General features: G+C 35.4%; 1 protein-coding gene across 1 annotated transcript in view; it reads left to right on the top strand.

Moving 5' to 3' along the window:
- Positions 1-22,198, top strand: part of REDIC1 (regulator of DNA class I crossover intermediates 1) — an 88,125-nt gene that overhangs the window by 10,637 nt on the left and 55,290 nt on the right. The window contains 5 exon segments of the mRNA XM_068971446.1: positions 5,570-5,609; positions 8,271-8,409; positions 13,991-14,123; positions 14,588-14,636; positions 19,793-19,939. Of these exon segments, the coding sequence (XP_068827547.1) occupies positions 5,570-5,609; positions 8,271-8,409; positions 13,991-14,123; positions 14,588-14,636; positions 19,793-19,939 (508 nt within the window).

Genomic DNA, 22,198 nt, shown 5'->3' with positions numbered 1-22,198 from the left:
GACAAGGCATTTAAAGTATACCACATGATGATTTGATATATGTGTATATTGTGAAAATATTCCTCTCATCAAGTTAATTACTATATCCATCACCTCACAGATTTATTTTTTGGTGAGAACGTTTAAGTTCTCCTCTCCTAGCAAATTTCAATTATGCAATACAACATTATCTTCTGTAGTTACCATGGTATACATTAGATCCTCAGACCTTAGTCATATGAACTGAAAATTTGTATCCTTTTTTACAGAGCTTTCCCTCCCTATTTTCCCACTCTTCAGGAAACATTTTTCTATTCTCTGAATCTAAGTTTGATTTTTTTTTTTTTCTTTTCAGATTCCGCATATAACTGTTACCATGTGATATTTGTTGTTCTCTGTCTGGATTATTTTGCTTACGATCATGCCTTCCAAGTTCATCCATATTATTGCAAATGACATAATTTCATTTTGTTAAGCGCCTTTTTTTTTCTTTTTAATTTTTTTGGGCACATCTTACCACATGTGGGATCTTAGTTCACCATTTGCATTGGAAGCACATAATCTTAACCACTGAACTGCCAAGAAAGACCCTGATTTCATTCATTTTAAAAGCTCATTGACATTCCATTGTGTATATGGAAATGTACTGCATTTTCTTGATCTATTCATCTCTAACTATGGTTGATGAACACTTAGGTTGTTTTATTTATGGAATAATGCTGCTATGAACATGTGACTAGAACTGTCTCTTTGAGATATTGATTTCTCTTGAATACATACCCAGAAGTGGGATTGCTGAATCATGTATGTGGTAGCTCTGTTTTTAATTTCTTGAGGAAATTCCATACTGTTTTCCGTAGCTGCTGCTGCTGCAAGTTGTTTCAGTCGTGTCCGACTGTGCGACCCCATAGACGGCAGTCTACCAGGCTCCCCCGACCCTGGGATTCTCCAGGCTCCTCTGTCCATGGGATTTTCCAGGCAAGAGTACTGGAGTGGGTTGCCGTTGCCTTCTCCAGTTTTCCATAGTGGCAGCATCAATTTACATTGCTAGCAACAGTATACAGGGGTTCCCTTTTTTCCTCTTCCCAGCATTTCTTTCTTTTTAAAAAGACATTTATTTATATATTTATTTATTTGGCTGTACCCTGCCTTAGTTGCACTCAGGATCTTTGATCTTCACTGCAGCATGCAGCATCTTAAGTTGCAGCATGCAAACTCTTAGTTGATGCATGTGGGATCTATTTACCTGACCAGAGATTGAACCCAGGGTCTCTGCGTTGGGAATAGGAGTCTTAGCCACCAGACCACCAGGGAAGTACTACTAGCATTTATCTTTTTTCTTTCTGATAAAAGTAATCCTAACTGGTATGTGATGATAAATCATTGTGGTTTTAATCTGCATTTTCCTGATAGTGACGTTGAGCACGTTTTCATGTACCTGTTGGCCATTTGTATGTCCTTTTTTGGAAAAATGTCTATTTAGGTCCTTTGCCAATTTTTAAATTGGGTAATTTGCATTTTTGTTATGGAGTAATATGAATTCCTAGCTCCTTACATATTTTAGATATTGATTCCTTGTCGGATATAAGATATGCAAATATTTCAGATGGGGGTCTGTTCTCAGAACAGAGCTGTCATCAGAGGTATCTGCAAATATGGATTGGGTGTGGTGTGGGAAACCTGGCAGGGCCTGCAGATCAGATTCCAACCTGTGTCCCATTGTCTGTATGGCCCATCAAACATTTATGTACCAAACATTTGCTTTCCATTTCCATATGAATTGCCTTTCTCCCCTGTGAAGTCCCAAACCACTATTCCCAATATCCTTTTTGTCTTTAGGTGAAGATGGTATTTAAGGTGAGGACTTTAGCCATTTCATTAATTACTCAGTTTTCCTTGGTATCTTTCATGATTGGAGAAGGAAATGGCAACCTACTCCAGTATTCTTACCAGAAAAATTCCATGGACAGCAGAGCCTGGTTGGTTATAGTCCATGGGGTTGCAAAGAGTCAGACATGACTAACTAACTTGGAGGGGCTTCCCTGGGTCCCTGGTGGCTTAGTCAGTAAGGAATCTGCCTGCTATGCAGGAGACTGCCTGCAGTATAGGAGACCAGGGTTCGATCCCTAGGTCAGGAAGTTCCCCTGGAAAAGGAAATGGCAACCCACTCCAGTATCCTTGCCTGGAAAATCCCCATGGAAAGAGTAGCCTAGCAGGCTACAGTCCACGGGGTTGCAAAGCGTCAGACATAGATGAGTGACTAAACCACCACTTTAATGCATAGATGTTATTAAACTTTTGTTTGCCTTTCTCCTGTTAATGTGTCTCACGTCAACTTAATTCTTAGACCACTCAGAAGAACCTAGAAGGGCAGATGAAAATTTTTTTTCTGTCTGACACAGTCTTGGTTAACCCTTGGGAGGAAAAAACAACTTTGTTGTCTTATTTTAATGTTAATCTAAGTGAAACCATTAGAAGCAACTGTTAGGAATATATATATATAAAGAGAAGGAGAGCCTTCCCAACATGCACACATATAAGTACATACATACAAATACATACCTGATGTAGCCAAATTAAAAAATCACTTTTGGATTGTTAATTATTTAAACTGTACATCTCTTTAATGGGGCTTTGCTGGTAGCTCAGCTGGTAAAGAGTCTGCCTGCAATGCAGGAGACCCTGGTTCAATTTCTGGATCGAGAAGATCAGCTGGAAAAGGGATAGGCCTCCTACTCCAATATTCTTGGTCTTCCTTGGTGGCTCAGCTGGTAAAGAATCCACCTGCAGTGAGGAAGACCTGAGTTCAATCCCTGGGTTGGGAAGGACGGCTCCACCCACTCCAGTATTCTGGCCTGAAGAATTCCATGGACTGCATAGTCCATGGGGTCACAAAGAGTCGAACACAACTGAGCCACTCTCCCTTTCACTTTTTTTTCCTCTTTAGTGAATATTTACACTCTTTGACAGCCCAGTATCTGAGCTTGTCTACTTCTGAGGTGTTTCTTGCCTTATGAATTTTGATAATAGGCACAGCCCACCTCAGTATTCTTGCCTGGGGAATCTGAAGAACAGAGTAGTCTGACAGGCTATGGTCCATAGGGTCGCAAAGAGTCAGACACAACTGAAGTGACTTAGCATGCACACACAGCACAGCCTACTTACTTTTGTACAATCTAGAAGAAAAAAAAACAACATACCTCTTTCAGCCTGTTTTGCTACTAGTGAATTGGCATATGATCTAAGCTTGGACTGATGCACTTATCTTTTACCTTGAATCAAGTTAGTAATCCAAAGAAATAAGGCCTGCAAGGTGCCTATTCTAGGAAGCAGCTGCAGGAGCTGCAACAGGATTGAATTTTCAGGGTTAGTAATGCTAGAAGATGCTAGAAGAGGTGGTTGTTCATTGTTTAGAAGTAGAAATGCTACAGTCAATGGAGTCCAGTGTTCACAAGTGCTAGCAGTGGTATCCTTTTGAGACTAATCATGGTGTAATTTTGACTGTGACACCACAGCTGCTTAGTCTTCCTTGTTCCTGCCAGTTGCCAAACATGCTTGCTCAGCCCTTTGGCAGATCTACTGGTTATCCAACTTCCTTTTAACTTATTTTCTATTTAAATTAACCAAATATGCTTTCCTTTCTTATAACTATGAATCCTAACTGATATTCTTTTTTAATGTAGGTAGTTGAAAATGACTGAATTCAGTAAAACATTTAGACAGAGTACTGCTTAGAGTAACATTGTTGCCTTAATAATAGTCTAAAATGTTTAGTTTAAGAAATTGCCTTTGACTTATACATCAAGATCCATTTTTACTTTCGGTGTGGTTTAGTGATAGTAGGCTGATCTAGCAATTGGTCTTGAATTCCTAATTATTTTTTTCTTAGGTGAATAGAAATGGGGATTATCTAGTATATAGAATTTGGTAAAAGCCATAAGATAATGTCTTGGATAATGGAAAATCAGCCTGGAATAAGTTCAGTTGTTTTATACATAAGAAGACTATATTTAGTTTTTGACTTTTCCCTAATTATATTGATCTTTACAATGTGGAACTACTTATAAAATTGATGTTTACATTTTCTGTTTATAATCTGGATTGTAAAGTTTTATTACAGCATCTTCTTATATTTCTGAACTTTGAAAAGTCACTTCATTTTCTGTGCCATAGTTTTTTTTTTTTTTTTTTTTTGCTGTGCCATAGTTTTTTAAGTTTTGAAATGATGGAGAATAAACTAATCTCAAAGGTCCATTCTAGCCTTAGCATTTGATGAGTTAATGAAATGTAATTTATTTCCTTTTTTTCCTAAAGTTTGAATGCCAGCAGTATACTTATGATGCAGCATGGAGCATAGTAGATTGGATTTATTTTTCAGTGACCTCAAAGTGATCAATTTAAGACGTCTGTTGGGAAATATGTTAAATAATAAGTTCAGTAAGCAGCAGAGTCTAGGGATATTCAGAACTGTCCTTCATGTAGTTTATGAAAATCATTTGGAAAAATGAACTGCTTTCTTTATTCACAGTTAGCATGCTTAGACAGAATTAGAAGGCACTGATTTAAAATTTCAAAGCTAGAATTCTTGAATTTGAATCCTGGCTCTATCACTTATTAGCACTGTGACCTTGAACAAATTAATTAACCTCTCTGTGTCTAGTTTCTTCATCAGTAAAGGGGGAGTAAAAATAGAACTTACATTATAGAGTTGCTATGAAGATTAAATGAGTTTTTACATGTAAAGATTCTGGAGTATCTACATTGATGCAAGATATATGGTACTCATTATTAGCAATTTTATTTTCATGTTATTGCATAATATCATATAACTAGAATACATTTTATTTTATTTATAATTCATAAATATTGAATTTGAAACCATAATTCATGTATGTCCAAAAGATACGTTGTGCATATTTGCTTATATTATCAATAAATGTTTTATAGCATTTCACTATTATTAATAAAGCAAATATTTTATACCTCTTAAATGCTGTATTATCATTGGGAGTCAGTGCAGTTTTTGGCATGAAGGTTATGTGGTCTGAAGCACATCCATAATGACTAGCAGTGTTTTAAAGAAGTTCTGAGGTTTCAGATACGCATAGCTAATGTAACTGAAGTTGCTCTAATAATAAACTTAACATTTTGTTAGATCCTATATAGATTTTTATCTTCTCTCTATTCTGTGTTAATTTTAGTAGAATATTGAATTACAGGGAAAGGCAAAGAAAATAGCAGTGTTGACTTAGAATATTGCTATCAGATAAGAGTGCTTCAGTGATACTTTCTTTCCATGCACTGATTTCTCTGCTAATTTTGATTTTTATAACTGATTTATTTTATGTTTAATTATTCACCATAGGTCTAGAGTCAGTTTTATTAGTTCTTGGTTTTTTTTATCCAGGAAAATTTTGTGAAACAGTATATATTTTATAAATAATTTGAGAACATTTTTATAGTTTCTTCTCAGAAAATAATTATTGCTACTTTTAGAATTTAATTCCAAGTCTTCAGTTCAGATAAAATGACAGTTGTTTTAGAGACTATTTATTTAATCATTATAAAATAATCCTGCTTCCCTTTTCAGGACCAGGGTTCTGATCAAGCAGGAAAGGAGAAAGCAGAAGGTAAAGAAAATATATTTTTATTGTGTCTCATAGTGTTACAAGAACAGTGATATTTTGGAGCATTTTTCCAAGGTTAATAAATTCACCTGAGTGAAACTGGAGGACCATTTTAGTTTCTCCATTCTTATAGATAGCTTAATTAGCTACCCATTTTTCTCAGGCACAGAATTATGGAGCATTGTTGATTCTTGTTGTCATCTAGTTCCAATATATCCCAAGTCTGATCACTTCTCACAGTTAATACTATAATACCCCTTATCCAAATCATTTGTTGCCCAGGGTACTATAGTAACCTTATAACCTATCTCCTACTTTTTTTAGTGTTTTTAAAAAATAATTGCATTGATTGTATTACATAATAAAGTTGAGCGTGTATCTTGCAAAAAAGTGATACATATCCTAAGGAAACTTCCTTATGTGCATATGTACATGCTTTGGATCTTTGTTGTTGTTAAATAGCAAACAAAATAGAGAGAAGAAGAAAGAGAGGAAGAAGAAGGACAGGGTACAGGGGAGAGAAAAGGGAGCACCGAATAAATGTCCAGGAGCAGTAGAATGGTTAAGCAACTTGTGGTATACCCAAGGTATAGCAGTGAAAATGCATCATTTGCATGTAATTATTGTAGATAAATCTCAAAACCAGAATGTTGAGCAAATGAAGAAACTCACAGAAAAATACAAGCAGTGAGATTTCATGTTCAGAGGTGAAAGTGAAAGTTCCTCAGTAGTGTCTGACTCTTTGCAAGCCCATGGGCTACATAGTCCATGGAATTTTCCAGGCCAGAATGCTGGCGTGGGTAGCCTTTCCCTTCTCCAGGAGATCCTCCCAGCCTAGAGATTGAACCCAGGTCTCCCACATTGCAGATGGATTCTTTACCAGCTGAGACACCAGGGAAACCAAAGAATACTGGAGTGGGAAGCCTATCGCTTCTCCAGGGGATCTTCCTGACCCAGGAATTGAACTGGGGTCTCCTGCATTGCAGGTGGATTCTTTACCAACTGAGCTACCAGGGAAGCCTCAGAGGTAGTGAAATTTAAAGAAAAGTTAAGGGAGTGATTGTGATGAAAGTAGGATATTTGTTACCTCAGTGAAATGATGCTTTATTGTAAATTTAACCTTTTTTGTTTTTCTTGATTACTACTGAGGCTGGCTATCTTTTCATTCAGATTTTCTGCTTCATGAGATACATTTCCAAGTATTTCTTTCATTTTTTATTTGGGTTGTTTGTCTTTTTCTGTGTTTTTATATATCTAGGAATTCTTTGTCAGTTATATGTGTACTCAGTAGCTTTTATGTTTACTTTCTTAATGATATCTTTGAAGGAAAGTTCTCACTTTTAATGTCATTGAATTTATCAAAAAATTTTTTGCTCTTTCTTTTATTTTTTTGTATTCTGTTCTTCACACAACTGTTAGCATAATTTTTTTTTAAAGAAAAACACAGAATTTATCATTTCCTTAAAAACCTCAATTGCTTTTCATTGCTTTTAGAATAAATCTGATTTAACCATAGCTTGACAATCCCAGGTGGTATAGTGGTAAAGAATCCAGCTGCCAATGCAGAAGATGTGGATTCAATCCCTGGGATGGAAGATCCCCTGGAGGAAATGGCAACTCACTCCATTATTCTTACCTGAGAAGTTTTTCCTTGTCCTTCTATGGACAGAGGAGCCAGGTGGGCCACACATGGGGTCACAAAGAGTCAGACATGACTGAGCAGCACGCATGCAACCATAGCCTAAAAGGACCTAAAGGGTCTGCATCCTGCCTGCTTCTCTGACCTTATGTTTTACTGCTCGCCCTGTTGTTCATTGTATTTCAACCACAATGACCTTCTTTCTGCCACTCTTCTTCCCTTTCTCTGGAATAGTCTCCCTTGAGATATTTTATGTCTGGCTTGTCAATATTTGGGTCTCAGCTAAAGTATCTTAGATTGACTTTCTCTGATCACTACATCTAAATAGCTCCCCACCCTCCAGTTACTCTTTCTTCAGTATTCCCTTTTATTTATCACTCTTTTCAAAGTCTGGTATTTTCTTATAAATTTATTGATTCTGTTCTCCTCTCCCACCTCATTGATATATATTCATAAAAAAGGATCTTACCACTTTTAATCACTCTGTTATCTCCTATGCCTAGAATTATGTGTAACATAGGCACTTGATACTAAATAATCTATGAATGTAGTCTGTCCCCAGACTATTCAAAAAAAAATCTTAAAAGTGTTTGGATCATTCTTTGAACATTTATAAGAAAAGACTCACAGCACTTTGCTAAAGGATTGATCTCTAGTCATGTCACTTTCTTACTCTTTGAAAATTTCATACCATCCTTTGTCTCCTCAAGCCTCTCTTCCCCAACCCTGTTCTTTTTTCCTTCATACTAATTAGATGACCTTGTCTCATATTTCAATGGAAATAGAAGCTATCAGATGAGAATTATCTCACATTTCTACCACCAGTAGTATAGGAGGCTGTGAAATTTAGACTCTTTAGGCAAACTGCTAGTTTCATGGTTGACTTTAATTCATTTGTAAACATATAAAGTGTGTCACAGGAATATAAAAATATTGTCATTTATTTGATTGCATTATTGCTTTTTATTATTTATTATTCTGCCTGAAACCATATAATTGCTGCAGTAACTTTCTAATTATTTTAGGAATATTTTGAAAAGAAAAGGTTAAAATCAAAAATGAAATTACTGGGAGTTTTATCCCCTGTCAAAAATTCTACTGTCAGTTTAGACCTCCTTAACCTGTATATGGTAAATCAGATATCTTGCCAGAAGAAAACATCTGGTAAGTAAATTTTTCTAATACCATTTTTTAAATTCAATGTGATTATAAGATTTAATTTTCTAATAAGTGTAATTTTAGAACTCAAAGGATATGCCTGCTTAAGAAAATTTGTTAATTTTTGCTTAGAATCTCTTATTCCTTAATCCATTTATTTTTATTTTTAGTTTGTATAAATGTTATATAAAATTAATTTTATAAGGCATGGTTAGACTTATTACAGTGCAGCTGTTTCAATTATTACATTTTTCTGTCTTGGCAGTTAGTTACCAAATTTCAGCTAAAGAGCAGGAAATGAATGTATTTATTATCTTATACTATTTTAGAGAATCTATTTGAAAAGGAAGAGCTGAAAAGATTTTTGTCTCAATGATTAGTTTCCTGATTCACAACTTAAATAATTTCTCAGGCATTTTTGGGATGTTAATTGTAGTAGTCTTAATACTTCAAAATAAAGTTCATTTTGGCTTGCACTTTGATTCTTTAAATAAATAAAAAAGTTTAATCACACTATTTTTTTTTCTATCTCAAGGGACCTTTGTCTGATACTTAATTTTTAAAACAAGTGCTAAAATGAGAGCTTAAAAGAGTTCATAAATGATAGATGGAAATTGATTATAGTATTCTTAGTATCCCCTCTTTTCCTTTCTCTGTCATTTTTTGTTTCTCCCTCCACAGAGCAGTTTACACAAGTAAAAAACTTTTACTGTAGTAAAAGTAAATACATAATTCATGGACTTTAGGAATAGAAGTTTTTGTTGTAAATCTGATTTTATTTTCTTCACTTATATAATATTGTTATCAAGTACACTCACATTTTATATTAGATCTTCAGATCTTAACCATCATACAGCTCAAAGTTTGTGCCCTTTTGCCAGCCTCTGACTATTTCCCCTTCTCTCTCATCCTCAGCCCCTGGAAACCACTTTTCTACTCTGTGTTTCTATGAGTTTGACATTTTTTTTCTAAGGTTCCGCATGTAAGTGATACCATACCGTATTTGTCTTTTTCTGTCTGGCTTATTTCACTTAGCATAATATTTTCAGGATCCATCCATGTTGTCATAGTTGGCAGGATTTTCTTCTTTCTCAGGGCTGAATGCTATTTTATGTATACACCACATCTGTTCATCCGTTGACACTTAGGTTGTTTCCATATCTTGGTTATTGTGAATAATACTTCATTGAACAGGAGAGTGCAGATTTGTCTTCAAGATCCTTTTTCGTTTCTTTTGGTTATATACCCAGAAGGGGTATTGCTGAACCTTGTGTTAGTCTACTTTTAATTTTTTGAGGAACCTCCATTCTGTTCTCCATAGTGGCTGAACCACTTTACATTTCCACCAACAGTGCACAAGTGTTTCCTTTCCTCCACATTCTTGTCAGCACTTGTTATCTCTTCTCTTTTTGATAATTCCTTCTGACAGGTTTGAGAAGATGTCTTATTGTAGTTTTGCTTTGATTTTCCTGATGATTACTAATATTGAGTACCCCTTGCCATTTGTATGTCTTTTTTGGAAAAATATCTATTCAAGTCCTCTGCCCATATTTAAATTAGTTTTTTTTTTTTTGCTAATGAGTTATGTGAATTCTTTATATTGTGGATGTTAACCCCTTATCAGATATGTGATTTGCAAATACTTTCTCCCATTCCTTAGGTTGTCTTTTCATTGTTTTAATGATTTTCTTCTGCTATTCAGTAGCTTTTTAGTTGAATGTAGTCTCAGTTGTTTATTTTTGCTTTAGTTGCCTTTGGTTTGATGTAAAATGCAAAAAATTACCAAAATGGAGAACAGAGAGCTTACCCTTTATGTTTGCTATACTTTCTTTTAAGATTTCTATAATTTTGAGTCAAACGATTTTTACTGTTTTGTTTTTTTTTCCCCCCCTTGGGCCATGTGCAGCATGCAGGATCTTAGTTCCTCAACCAGGGAACATCTTTATCTCAAAGACAGGGGGACACTGAGAGGAATCTAAATGGCCAGGACTGCTGTTTTCCCCAATTTACCACACACTGTGCTCGTACTCCTTTTTTGTCTTATCACATTTTCCGTAACTTTTCCATTCCTCATCAAACCTAATGTAAAAATACTCAGGTTCTTTGGGTCTTCATTTTCTTATGACGTTTTCTATGTAAGACTTATATTAAATAAACTTTGTATGCTTTCCTCTTGTTAATCCATCTTTTGTCACAGGAGCCCCAGTTGGGAGTATAGAAGGGTGGAGGATAGAGGTATTTTTACTCTCCTTAAAAAAAAGATTTTATAAGTAAGGCTCAACTAACAGACATTCAAATAATGTTATGAACTGAATGTTTGTGTCCTCCCGTCCAAATTCATGTATTGAAATTCCAACTTGTAATGTAATGATTCAGGAGGGACTTTCAGGAAGCAATTAGGTCATGAGGGTGGAACTCTCATGAATACAATTGTACCCTTATTAAAGAAATATCAACAACCTCAGATATGCAGATGATACCACTCTAATGGTAGAAAGTGAAGAGGAACTAAAGATTCTCTTGATGAGGGTGAAAGAGGAGAGTGTAAAAGCTTGCTTAAACCTCAACATTCAAAAAATGAAGATCATGGCACCCAGTTCCATCACTTCATGGCGAATAGAGGGCAGAAAGTAGACACAGTGACAGATTTTCTTTTCTTCGGCTCCGAAATCACTGTGGACAGTTACTGCAGCCATGAAATTAAAAGACACTTGCTCTGCCGGGGTCCAGCCCTGGTGGATCCAGTGTAATTCGAAGCGGGAATGGAGTCAGTGAGGAAAAACTTATTTATTTAGAAATATAAAGAGAGATTAGGAAAGAATAGTGCAGTAGGAAAATTAGTGGAGAAAAGGGGCTGAATAACTTGGTTTACGTGGAAAACCAATAAAGTTCCAAGACAAGGAACTTGCACCATCTACGTCGGCCACTGGTACCTGCTTGAATAGTGGAGGGTGCCCCGCCTTGGGCTCCCTCTTGTGTGGGTCTCAGAAGCCAGGGCAAATAAGTAGACACAGTGAGCCTCCACACTCCAGATGGGAATTCAGCCAGAAAAGGGAGGAAAGAATGATATGGAGGAGCCAAGCATTGGCGCCAGACCCACAACTTTATTTTCAAAAGCAGCTTATATACCCCAAGTCGTACATAAAGAAATAATGGAATGTGCAGAGTTATGCAGGGGCAGCAGTCCTGACCCTTATTGAGACCAGGCTTTCTTTTTGCATACCTTCCCATATACAAAAGGTCTCAGGTGGTATACATTATCTTCTGGCCAAGAGGCCTGTTAACATTTTTATGGCTCTCTTCCTAAATAAATGTCTATCAACCAGAAAACTCTTTTTCCCTAGAAGTGTTTTTTTCTTTAATCTGCATCACCCTCAAAGTACTAAATAAAGTTACATTCCTGTAGAACAAAGGTGCAGTGGGTTATAACAAAGAAAGAACTTAACTCAAAGATCTAATGTTGCTAATACCAGGGCTACTACCTGTTTTTTCTATATACCAACTATATCTACAAATAAAAGATATGAAAACTTGGCAGCAGGTATTGGCTCAACAAATGAAACCCTTAATCAGTCCTATTCTAATGATTTTGACTCCTCGAAAGCCCCTACATTCCTAGGATGTTTTAAGCTTCCTGTGCCTCTCGCAGTCAGGAGGCCACAAACAATCACATGTGCAGCTGTAAGAGTCTGGCAGGCAGGCTAGAAAGCCATCAGAGGGGTTTTTGGATTGAAACACTCATATTATGCCCAGGAGATTTATTATCTAAAAGCTCTAAATTAACTTTTTTCCAGAAAAAGGTGGTGGGGGGACAGCCCCCTGTTAATGTCAGAAGAGTAGGTGGAAAGCATAACACAGTAAAGCAGGCAGACTCTGGTTTTGGGGGGTAGATGCTCGGGAACGGGGGTCTTCTGAGGCTCGATCCTTCCTTTGCGTATGCTGAGCCTCCTTCCTCATGACCTTTGCCATGGGCAGAGTTCCTCACACTGGCTCCCGGCATTGCTCCTTGGAAGGAAAGCTATGAGAGTCTAGACAGCATATTAAAAAGCAGAGGTGTCACTTTACCGACAAAGGTATGTATATAGTCAAAGCTATGGTTTTTTCAGTAGTCATGTGCTAATGTGAGAGCTGGACATAAAGAGTGCAGAGTGCCAGAGAATTGGTTCATTCAAATAAGTCAGTCCTAATGGAAATCAACCCTGAATATTCTTTGGAAGGACTGATGTTGAAGTTGAAGCTCCAATACTTTGTGAAGAACCAAGTCATTGGAAAAGACACTGATGCTGGGAAAGATTGAGGGCTAAAGGAGAAAAATGCAGCAGAGGATGAGATGGTTAGATAGCATCACCGACTCAATGGACATGAATCTGAGCAAAGTCTGAGATAGTGAAGGACAGAGAAGCTTGGCTGCTGCAATCCATGGGGTTGCAAAGAGTTGAACACAACTTAGTGACTGAACAACAACAACAACGAAACCCCAGAGAGCTCTTTCTCCCTTTCTACCATCTGAGAGCACAGGGAGAAGATGGTTGTCTGAGAAACAGGAAGCAGGCCCTCACCAGACACCAGATTTTCCAGCATCTTCATCTTAGACATCCCAGCCTCCAGACTGAGAAATAAATTTCTGTTGTTCATAATCCACCCAGTCTATGGGATCCAGTTTCAGCAGCCTTGAAAGGACCAAGGTACTTAACTAAAAGGAAGGGCAGTGGTACAGCTGGGCTTCAGAAACTGCTTGAATCAGAGGTTTTAAATTCAATCAAGATTTTTTCTCACTTCATTCTCTCAGACTGCCTTCATCATTGGGGCTTAAAACATTACCTTAAAAAACTAACATTGCTCATCTCTCCTAGTTTTGCCATTAGAGAAATACTGAGAGATGTTTCACTGGTCCTGAACTTCTGAAAATTCCACTGAAGGAGCATTGCCTTACCCCAGGTCTTAGCACTGGAACAATTACTCCTAACCAGAGGGAACAGTTCTTAATTCTCCTTGGGTTAGATATCTACCCCTTCACCAATTATTTTTACGAAAAGGCAGGGTTTTATAAGATGGTGGAAAGTCTCCACTAGAACTGTATAGTTGATGCATGTGTAAAAAACATTCCCCAGAAAAGAAAAGTTGTTAGTTGTTACAAGTACTGAACAGACAAAAAAGAGACTTTTTCTATAAAGAGACACAAAGATTCTGCTTCTATAAATTTAAAAAATCTAGTGAGGGAAATAGAGTTAATCACAAACAACAAAGGATGGTAAGTGTATTAATAGAGAACCTATATAGTGCTATGAGAATGTGTAAGACAGTATCTGATATGCTCTGGGTTTCAAGGAAGTATTAGAGGAAGAAAAAAGTAGAAGGGATTTAGTAGAACCCCTTTCAAGAGGAGTATATAAGATGATAAAGTAAAAAGAATGATTCAAAATACCTGAGATAGTATTGTAATGTTTTCTAGCATACATAGAATACAGGTGGTTTCAGTAAATTTCTAAAATGTGGATTTCTTTAATGAACATAGTATATCAAATGATGCTTTAAAAATTTTTATTTTTCTTATAATTTTTATAAATTATATATTTTTTCATTCTAGAAACTGTGAGAAAACCAATGCATGTGAATATGAATAAAGACATAAAAATGCCCCTAAGAAAGCATGATATAAAACTTCCAATGTCACCTAACTGTGTACCATCTAAACTCTGCATTGATGATATAGAAAACAAGTAGGTTTTAGCTAGGTTATATTACTGTATCTATCTGATGTATATTACATTAATATATATATTATAGCATCATATATCATTATATATTATTTAAATGGTCATTATTGTTTTACCTTTTTACTCACTGGAAGATATACAGAGGATTTATTCTTCTATAATAGCTCCAGTTTTTGTTTGTTCAGCTGCTATAATATCATTAAACTATTAAGACATTTATCAAATGACCAAATGTCCATACTAAGTTTTTTGTACACATAGTTTGACTTTATCATAAAATCTCTCTCTTATAACAATATAATTTTTAGAAAACTCAATAATATTATGATCTGGAATGAATAGAGTTACTTAGAGTTCCATATGTTTTCATGTATTTGTATATAACAGTATTAATTTTAAATAGATATATAGAGATGGTCAATTTAATGCCATTTATATTTTTAAACTTAAAATTTTATTTTTGTTAGTATATACTACCAAAGACTAGACACCAAGGAAGAACTTGATCCAGTTCAGGTGAGGTTTTTTAAATTAAATTTTATTTTTATAGTTGTGATATGCCAACAAATGATATAAATTTTTCAAATACTGGAAAAACTTATTATTTATAATTATTCATTTAAAAGTTTTTAATATAAGGAACATACACCTTAAGAATATTTTAACCAATTGATCACGAGAAACATTTTGGAGTTCTGATAAGGTAGATGAGGCCTATGTGTGCGTAATATTTGCTTCTGCTTGTTACTGACGAGCTGTAAAGGATAGTTCATTTGGAGATTCCTGTTTTTGGTTCATGCGATCATTGAGTAATTCATCTCTTCACACAGTGATCAGATTATTTGATTTCATATGAAATTGTGGTTTTCGATAGTCTTGTTGATCCTAGGATTATTTTTCAAAGTATTGCAAATGATTTTTTTTAGCAAATTTTAATTTTTAAAAATTTCATTTACTTATTTTTTAATTGAAGTATAGTTGATTTACAACGTTGTGTTTCAGGTATACAGCATAGTGGCTTAATTATATATATATTTAAATTTTTTTCCTTTATTATTGTTGTTCAGTAGCTCAGTCCTCCCCAACTCTTTGTGATCCTGTGGACTGCAGCACACCAGGCTTTGCTGTCATTTACTATCTCCCAGAGTTTGCTCAAACTCTTGTCCATTGTGTCAGTAGTGCCATCCAACCAAGCATCTTTTAATTTCATGGCTGCAGTCACTGTCTACGGTGATTTTAGAGCTCAAGAAAAGGAAGTCCGTCACTGTTTCCTGTTTTTTTCCATCTATTTGTCATGAAGTGATGGCATTAGTTTTTTTTTAATGTTTTTCTTTATGCTGCTGCTGCTGCTGCTGCTGCTGCTAAGTTGCTTCAGTCATGTCTGACTCTGTGCGACCCCATAGACGGCAGCCCACCAGGCTTCCATCCCTGGGATTCTCCAGGCAAGAACACTGGAGTGGGTTGCCATTTCCGTCTAATGTTTTTCTTTATAGATTATTATAAAATATATATTTTAAAGTATTCATTTATATATTTATTTGGAAGCATCAGCTCTTACTTGCAGCACACAAGATCTTCACTGAGTCATGTGGGATCTTTCGTTGAGGCCATGGACTCTCTAGTTGTGGCATGTGTGTTCTTCATATGGGCTCTGGAGCACACACACTCAGTAGTAGCAGCATGCAGGGTTAGTCGCTCTACAGCTTGTGCGACCTTAGTTCCCAGACCAGGGATCAGACCCATATCTCCTGCGTTGCAAGGTGGATTCTTAACCCCTGGACCACCAAGGAAGTTCCAGTTATTACAAAGTATTGAGTATAGTTCTCCGGGCTATCCAGGAGGTTCTTACTGGTTATTCACTTTGTTTATAGTAGTGCATGGGTGCTTAGTCACTCAGTCATGTCCGTCTGATTCTTTGTGACCCACATGGACTGTAGCCCACCAGACTCCTCTGTCCATGGAATTTTCCAGGCAAAAATACTGGAGTGGGTTGCCATTTCCTCCTCCAGGGGATCTTTCCCACCCAGGGATTGAACCCACATTTCCTGTGGCTCCCGCATTAACAGCTAGATTCTTTACCCTGACCCACTTGGGAAGCATATAGTAGTGTGTATATGTTAATCCCAACTTCCTTATTTATCCCTCCCCACTTTCAACTTTGGTAACTGTAAGTTTGTTTTCTATGTCTGTGGGTCTATTTCTGTTTTGTAGATAAGTTCATTTGTACCTTTTTTTTTTAGATTCCACTTATAAGTGATATCCTGTGATATTTGTCTTCCTCTGTCTGGGTTACTTTTCTTAGTATGGTTATTTCTAGGTCTATCCATGTTGCTGCAAGTGGCATTATTTTGTTCTTTTTTTATAACTGAGTAAATACATATATGCAACATATTCTTTATCCATTCATCTGTTTGTGGACATTTAGGTTGCTTCCATGTCTTAGCTGTTGTAAATAGTGCTGTGATGAACATTGGGATGCATGTATCTTTTCAAATTATGGTTTTCTTCAGAAAAATGCCCAGAACTGGGATTGCAGGAGCATATGATAGCTCTATTTTTAGTTTTTAAGGAACCTTCATACTATACTCCAAAGTGAATCTGTAAATTGCCTTGGTTAGGGAGTTGTTTTAACATTAATTCTTCCAGTTCAGGAACATGGTATATCTTTCCACCTGTTTGTGTCATCTTGAGTTTCTTTCATCAGTGTCTTACCATTTTCAGAATATAGGTCTTTTGCCTCCTTAAGTCTCTTTCTAGATATTTTCATCTTTGTGATGTGATTGTAAGTGAAATTGTTTCCTTAATTTATCTTTCTGATCTTCCATTGGGAATGTATGGAAATGCAATAGATTTCTGTGTGTTAATTTTGTATCCTACAACTTTACCACATTCACTGATGATGCTCTAGAAGTTTCCTAAGGGTTTTCTATGTATGAAAGTGAAAATCTCTCAGTCATGTCTGACTCTTTGTGACCCCATGGACTATATAGTCCATGGAATTCTCCTGGAAGAATACTGGAGTGGGTAGCTGTTCCCTTCTCCAGGGGATTTTCCCAACCCAGCGATCAAACACAGGTCTCCCACCTTGTGGGCAAATTTTTTACCAGCTGAGCCACCAGGGAAGCAAATATAGTGTCATGTCATCTGCAAATGGTGACAGTTTTACCTCTTCTTTTCCAATTTGAATTTTTTCGTTAATTTCTGTTTCTTTTTGACTGCTATGGCCAGGACTTCTAAAACTGCACTGAGTAAAAGCAGTAAGTGTGGACATCCTTGTCTTGTACCTGATCTTAGAGGAAATGTGTTGAGTATGATGTTTACTGTGGGTTTGTCATAAATGGCCTATATTATATTGAGATATGTTCCCTCTATTTGCACTTTCTGGAGAGTTTTTATCATAAATGGATTTTGAATTTTATCAAAAACTTGTTCTGCATTTATTGATATGGTCATATTACTTTTATTCTTCAGTTTGTGAATGTGGTATATATTATACTGATTACTTTGTGGATATTGAAAAATCTTTGTATCCCTGGGATAAATACCACTTGATCATGGCATTTGTTGTTCAGTCGCTAAGTCGCACTTGACTCTGCATCCCATGAATTACAATATGCCACGCTTCCCTTGTCCTTCACTATTTCCCGGAGTTTGCTCAAACTCATGTCCACTGAGACTGTGATGTCATCCAACCATCTCATCCTCTATCGCCTCCTTCTCCTCCTGCCTTCAGTCTTCCCCAGCATCAGGGTCTTTTCAGTCAGATCTTTGCATCAGGTGGCTGAAGTATTGAATCTTTGGCTTCAACATCTGTCCTTCCTGTGAATAGTCAGGGTTCATTTCCTGGTTTGATCTTGCAGTCCAAGGGACTCTCAAGAGTTTTCTCCAGGACCACAATTCCAAAGCATCAGTTCTTCAACACTCAACCTTCTTTATGGTCCAACTCTCACATTCCATACATGACTACTGGTATGTGATCCTTTTAATGAATTGTTGGATTCAGTTTGCTAATATTCTGTTGAGGATTTTTCATCAGTGATATTGGCCTGTAATTTTCTTTTGGGGAGTACCTTTGTCTGTTTTTTGTATTAGGGTGATGGTGACTTCATACCATGAGTTTGGAAGTGTACCTTTCTCTGCAGTTTTTGAAATAGTTTCAGAAGGATAGATGTTAACTTTTCTCCAAATGTTTGGTAAAATTCATGTGTTAAGTCTTCTGGTCCTGGACTTTTTGTTTGTTGAAAGTTTTAAAGTTACAGGTTCAATTTCAGTACTTAAAATTGGTCTGTCATATTTTCTATTTTTTCCTTGTTCATTCTTGAGAGATTGTACCTTTTTAAGGATTTATAAACCTGGATCTCCTGCTTTGTAGGCAAATTCTTTACCATCTGAGCCACCAGGAAAACCCAGCAGTTTCTTGTGATCCTTTGTATTTCTGTGGTGTTTGTTGTAACTTCTTTTTCATTGCTAATTTTATTGATTTGGGGCTTCCCTGGTGGCTCAAACAGTAACAAATCTGCCTGCAGACCCTGGTTCGATTCCTGGATCAGGAAGATCCCCTGGAGAAGGGAATGGCTACCCACAACAGTATACTTGCCTGGAAAATTCTATGGACAGAGTAGTCTGATGAGCTACAGTCCATGAAGTCACAAAGAGTCAAACACAGCTGAGTGACTAACACTTTCACTTTATTGATTTGGACCCTTTCCCTTTTTTCCTTGATGATTCTGAGTAAAGGTTTATCAATTTTGTTTATATTTTCAAAGAACTAACTTTTAATTTTTTGATTTTCTGTTGTTTTTAAGTCTTTACTTCATGTATATTCTTCTCTGAGACTTGTGAATTCTTTCCTTCTACTAATTTTGAGTTTTGTATATTCTTATCTCTCTAGTTGCTTTAGGTATAAGATTAGATTGTTCATTTGAGATTTTCCTTGTTTCATGATGTAAACTTATATCACTGTAAACTTCCCTCTTAGAGCTACTTTTAGCAAATAAAATTCTATTCATTTAGAAAATGAACAGATTGTGATTAAAGTTTGAAATATTAAGATCTAAGGCTATAGTAATATTTATCCTTTCTTTATCCTTTATTTATATAAAAATATATATCCTTTATATATCCTTTATTTATATATAAATATGTGATTAAAGTTTGAAATATTAAGATCTAAGGCTATAGTAATATTTATCTTTTATTTATTTATCCTTTATTTATATATGTAAATATATATCCTTTATATATCCTTTATTTATCTTTTCTTTAAATTGCTAGAGTTAAACTACAGAAAGGTAAAAACAGTGGGTACTAAAATCTCTTGAAAATCTTATCAGCTGTGCTGTGTATTAATGAAACTGAGTTTTTCCATTTTTAGGAGATGTCATGTAGTAGAATGGGATGTGAGGGTGTAGAGGACCAAGAATGATAAAGTCCAGTGTAAAGGAGCTCTTCAGTATAATCTTAGCTGATAAACTCTCTGGTCTTAATAAGTCTTGTCAATTGCTGATTGACTTGCCTTTCTTTCCTTGGAACTTTTTCTGCAGCTCATGACCTTTTTTGCTTCTATTTTTCACTTTTCTCATCTCTTGTTTATACATTTTGGCAAATCAAATGATTGTGTCTTTCCTATAGTTATCACAAGTCATGGACCATATAGAATGTTTTAACCTCAGTTCAACAGAAGAGAAAACTGCATTTTCGCTCTACTATCTTTTTCAGCAGAAGTATCTTCCAGTGGAAATACTACAAAACGAAATTTCATTCCCAGAATAGTACCTAGTCTTCAGAAAGTTGCATATAAAAAGAGGCAGGATGAATAAGTGTGTTTGAATAGAAGGTTCTTAGGATTTTGATACCATTATATTTTATGATATATTCTTTTCTTATTTATAGATTTTAAAATGTTATTGTAACTTGCTGTAGATATAGTCACAATAGGATATAAATTACGTATACAGTTCCTCTTAGGGCAAAAACTTAATTTTCTGCACTGTAGGAAATTATGAATTCATAAACTGAAATGTTGTTTAAAAATCTTTGAAAAAATCATTTTTTAGTAAAATTGATAGTGAAACTGAAAATCTTTCAGCGTGTTACATAATAGTATGATGATTGTAATCACAGTAAATGAATAGTTGGTGATGTCATGGTGGCCCAGTAGATGTGTTATAGAAAGGGTCCTGTGAATAGCAATATACAACCTCAGTGATATCATAGTAGGCTATTAAGTATGAATTGTGATGACTTGATTATTTTCATGATTTGACAGATGCCAACTGGTCATATGCATTTCAATTATAATTACACAAATATGTAGAGATGTGTAATGCTAAAATGTTTAATTATTTTATGCACTAAGGTTAAGAATACTAAAAATTCAAAATTTAAAATTCTGAAATATATCTTCCATAGAAAATGCCAAGAAGTGATTTTTTATTAAATTTACATAGATTTAAAAAATGAAATTATTAAAGATTACTGTGTGTGTGCTTGTGCTTAGTCACTCAGTCGTCTCTGACATTTTGTGACCCCATGGACTGTAGCCTGCCAGGCTTCTCTGCCCATAGTATTTTCCAGGCAAGAATACTGGAGTGGGTTGCCATGTCATCCTCTAGGGGATCTTCCTGACCAGAGATTGAACCTGTGTTTCTTGTGTCTCCTGCATTCCTGGCAGATTCTTTACCTGCTGAGCCATCAGGGATTATTGTAATAATATATAAAGATAGTGAGGAAAATGGTTATATAAATCCTGTGTCTTATTATCAGGAATATTTATTTTGAATTCCTCCCAATTTTAGCATGCAGTGGTTCATGCCATATTTATGTATTATTTACAAATTAATTTATAATTATAAGTTTATTAGTTATAGTTATGGTATTTTATAGCTATATAATATACATCATGATTCACTTTTATTAAAGTATGTTTTCGGTTTTTCAGAAAAGAAAAATTGAAGTACTGATATTATATTTCAGTGATATGTGTTAGCCTTATTAACTTAAGAACCCAATAATTTTTGAAGGATGCAGTGAAAAATATTCCATTATCCTTTTGGTTTGTATTTACTAGACTAAAAATTGCATCCTAGATCTGCTTAAAACTCATGCTTCTTCTTTTAAATAATTTATCAGCTAGAGAATGAAATGGCCTGTAATCTATTTAAATAATCTCCTACTTATAGATTATAGATTAGTGATTATCTGCAGAAGAGTAAATAATGCAGTACTTAATAGAGCAGAAGACAGCAACAAGAGTCTTTTGTACCTGTCCAAGGCATATTGTCACATTGTGAAGTTTTAGTGAAGTATTTAATAGTTAAATTGGAAGGATTTGAAGAAAAGTGAGAATAACTGAAATGAAATTATAAGATACAAAGGAAAATTAATTGAAAGAAAAGAAAAAAATTTGGTCTGGGACTCACTTCTCACTGCCCTGGAGAAGTTAATATTTGAGCCAATATATAATATTCCCTTCTCTTTTGATTTGCTTGTATGTTACTCACTCTGAGGAATGAATTTGTCTCTGTGCTTCTGTCACTGTCTCTCTGACACTGAGATGTATTATCAGACTTTATTTTCAACTTTCCCTTAATTTAGACCTTTATATTTTTTTTGAAGCCTTTCAGTATCTCTTTTTGTCTCCCTCTCTCTTCTTTTCTATTTCTGTCATTGATTTTCTTTGGACTTATCTCTATGTTTCGTGGCTTACAGATAAATATATACTGCAGATGTAAATTATTATTGCTGGATAGATTAATGTTGAGCCAATAAAATATCTTTTGACATTAATAAATTGATTATTTCAATTGCTTTTCTCAATAGTCTTCCAATCCTTTCTGCATTTTGCACTCAATGATACTGATATTCAGAAGTATTAAAGTAGCAGTCTAAAATTTTACTCAGTAGGTGGAAAAACTGAGTTAAGTACAGCTGTTTTTTTGAAGAGATTATGTGATTTCTATGGGAGAAATTTAACTTTTATTTACTCAAGATCCTGGTGTTCTGGGTATTTTTTAACCAGTGTAAAATATTTAGCGCACCATAGTATCAACTTTATTATTTTAATAATCAGTCAAATA

The sequence above is a fragment of the Capricornis sumatraensis genome, chromosome 4 (genome assembly GCF_032405125.1).
Source record: "Capricornis sumatraensis isolate serow.1 chromosome 4, serow.2, whole genome shotgun sequence".
In the NCBI taxonomy this organism is placed as follows: domain Eukaryota; kingdom Metazoa; phylum Chordata; class Mammalia; order Artiodactyla; family Bovidae; genus Capricornis; species Capricornis sumatraensis.
Note: the sequence above shows the minus strand (reverse complement) of the source record. Positions and strands in the feature narration are given on the sequence as shown.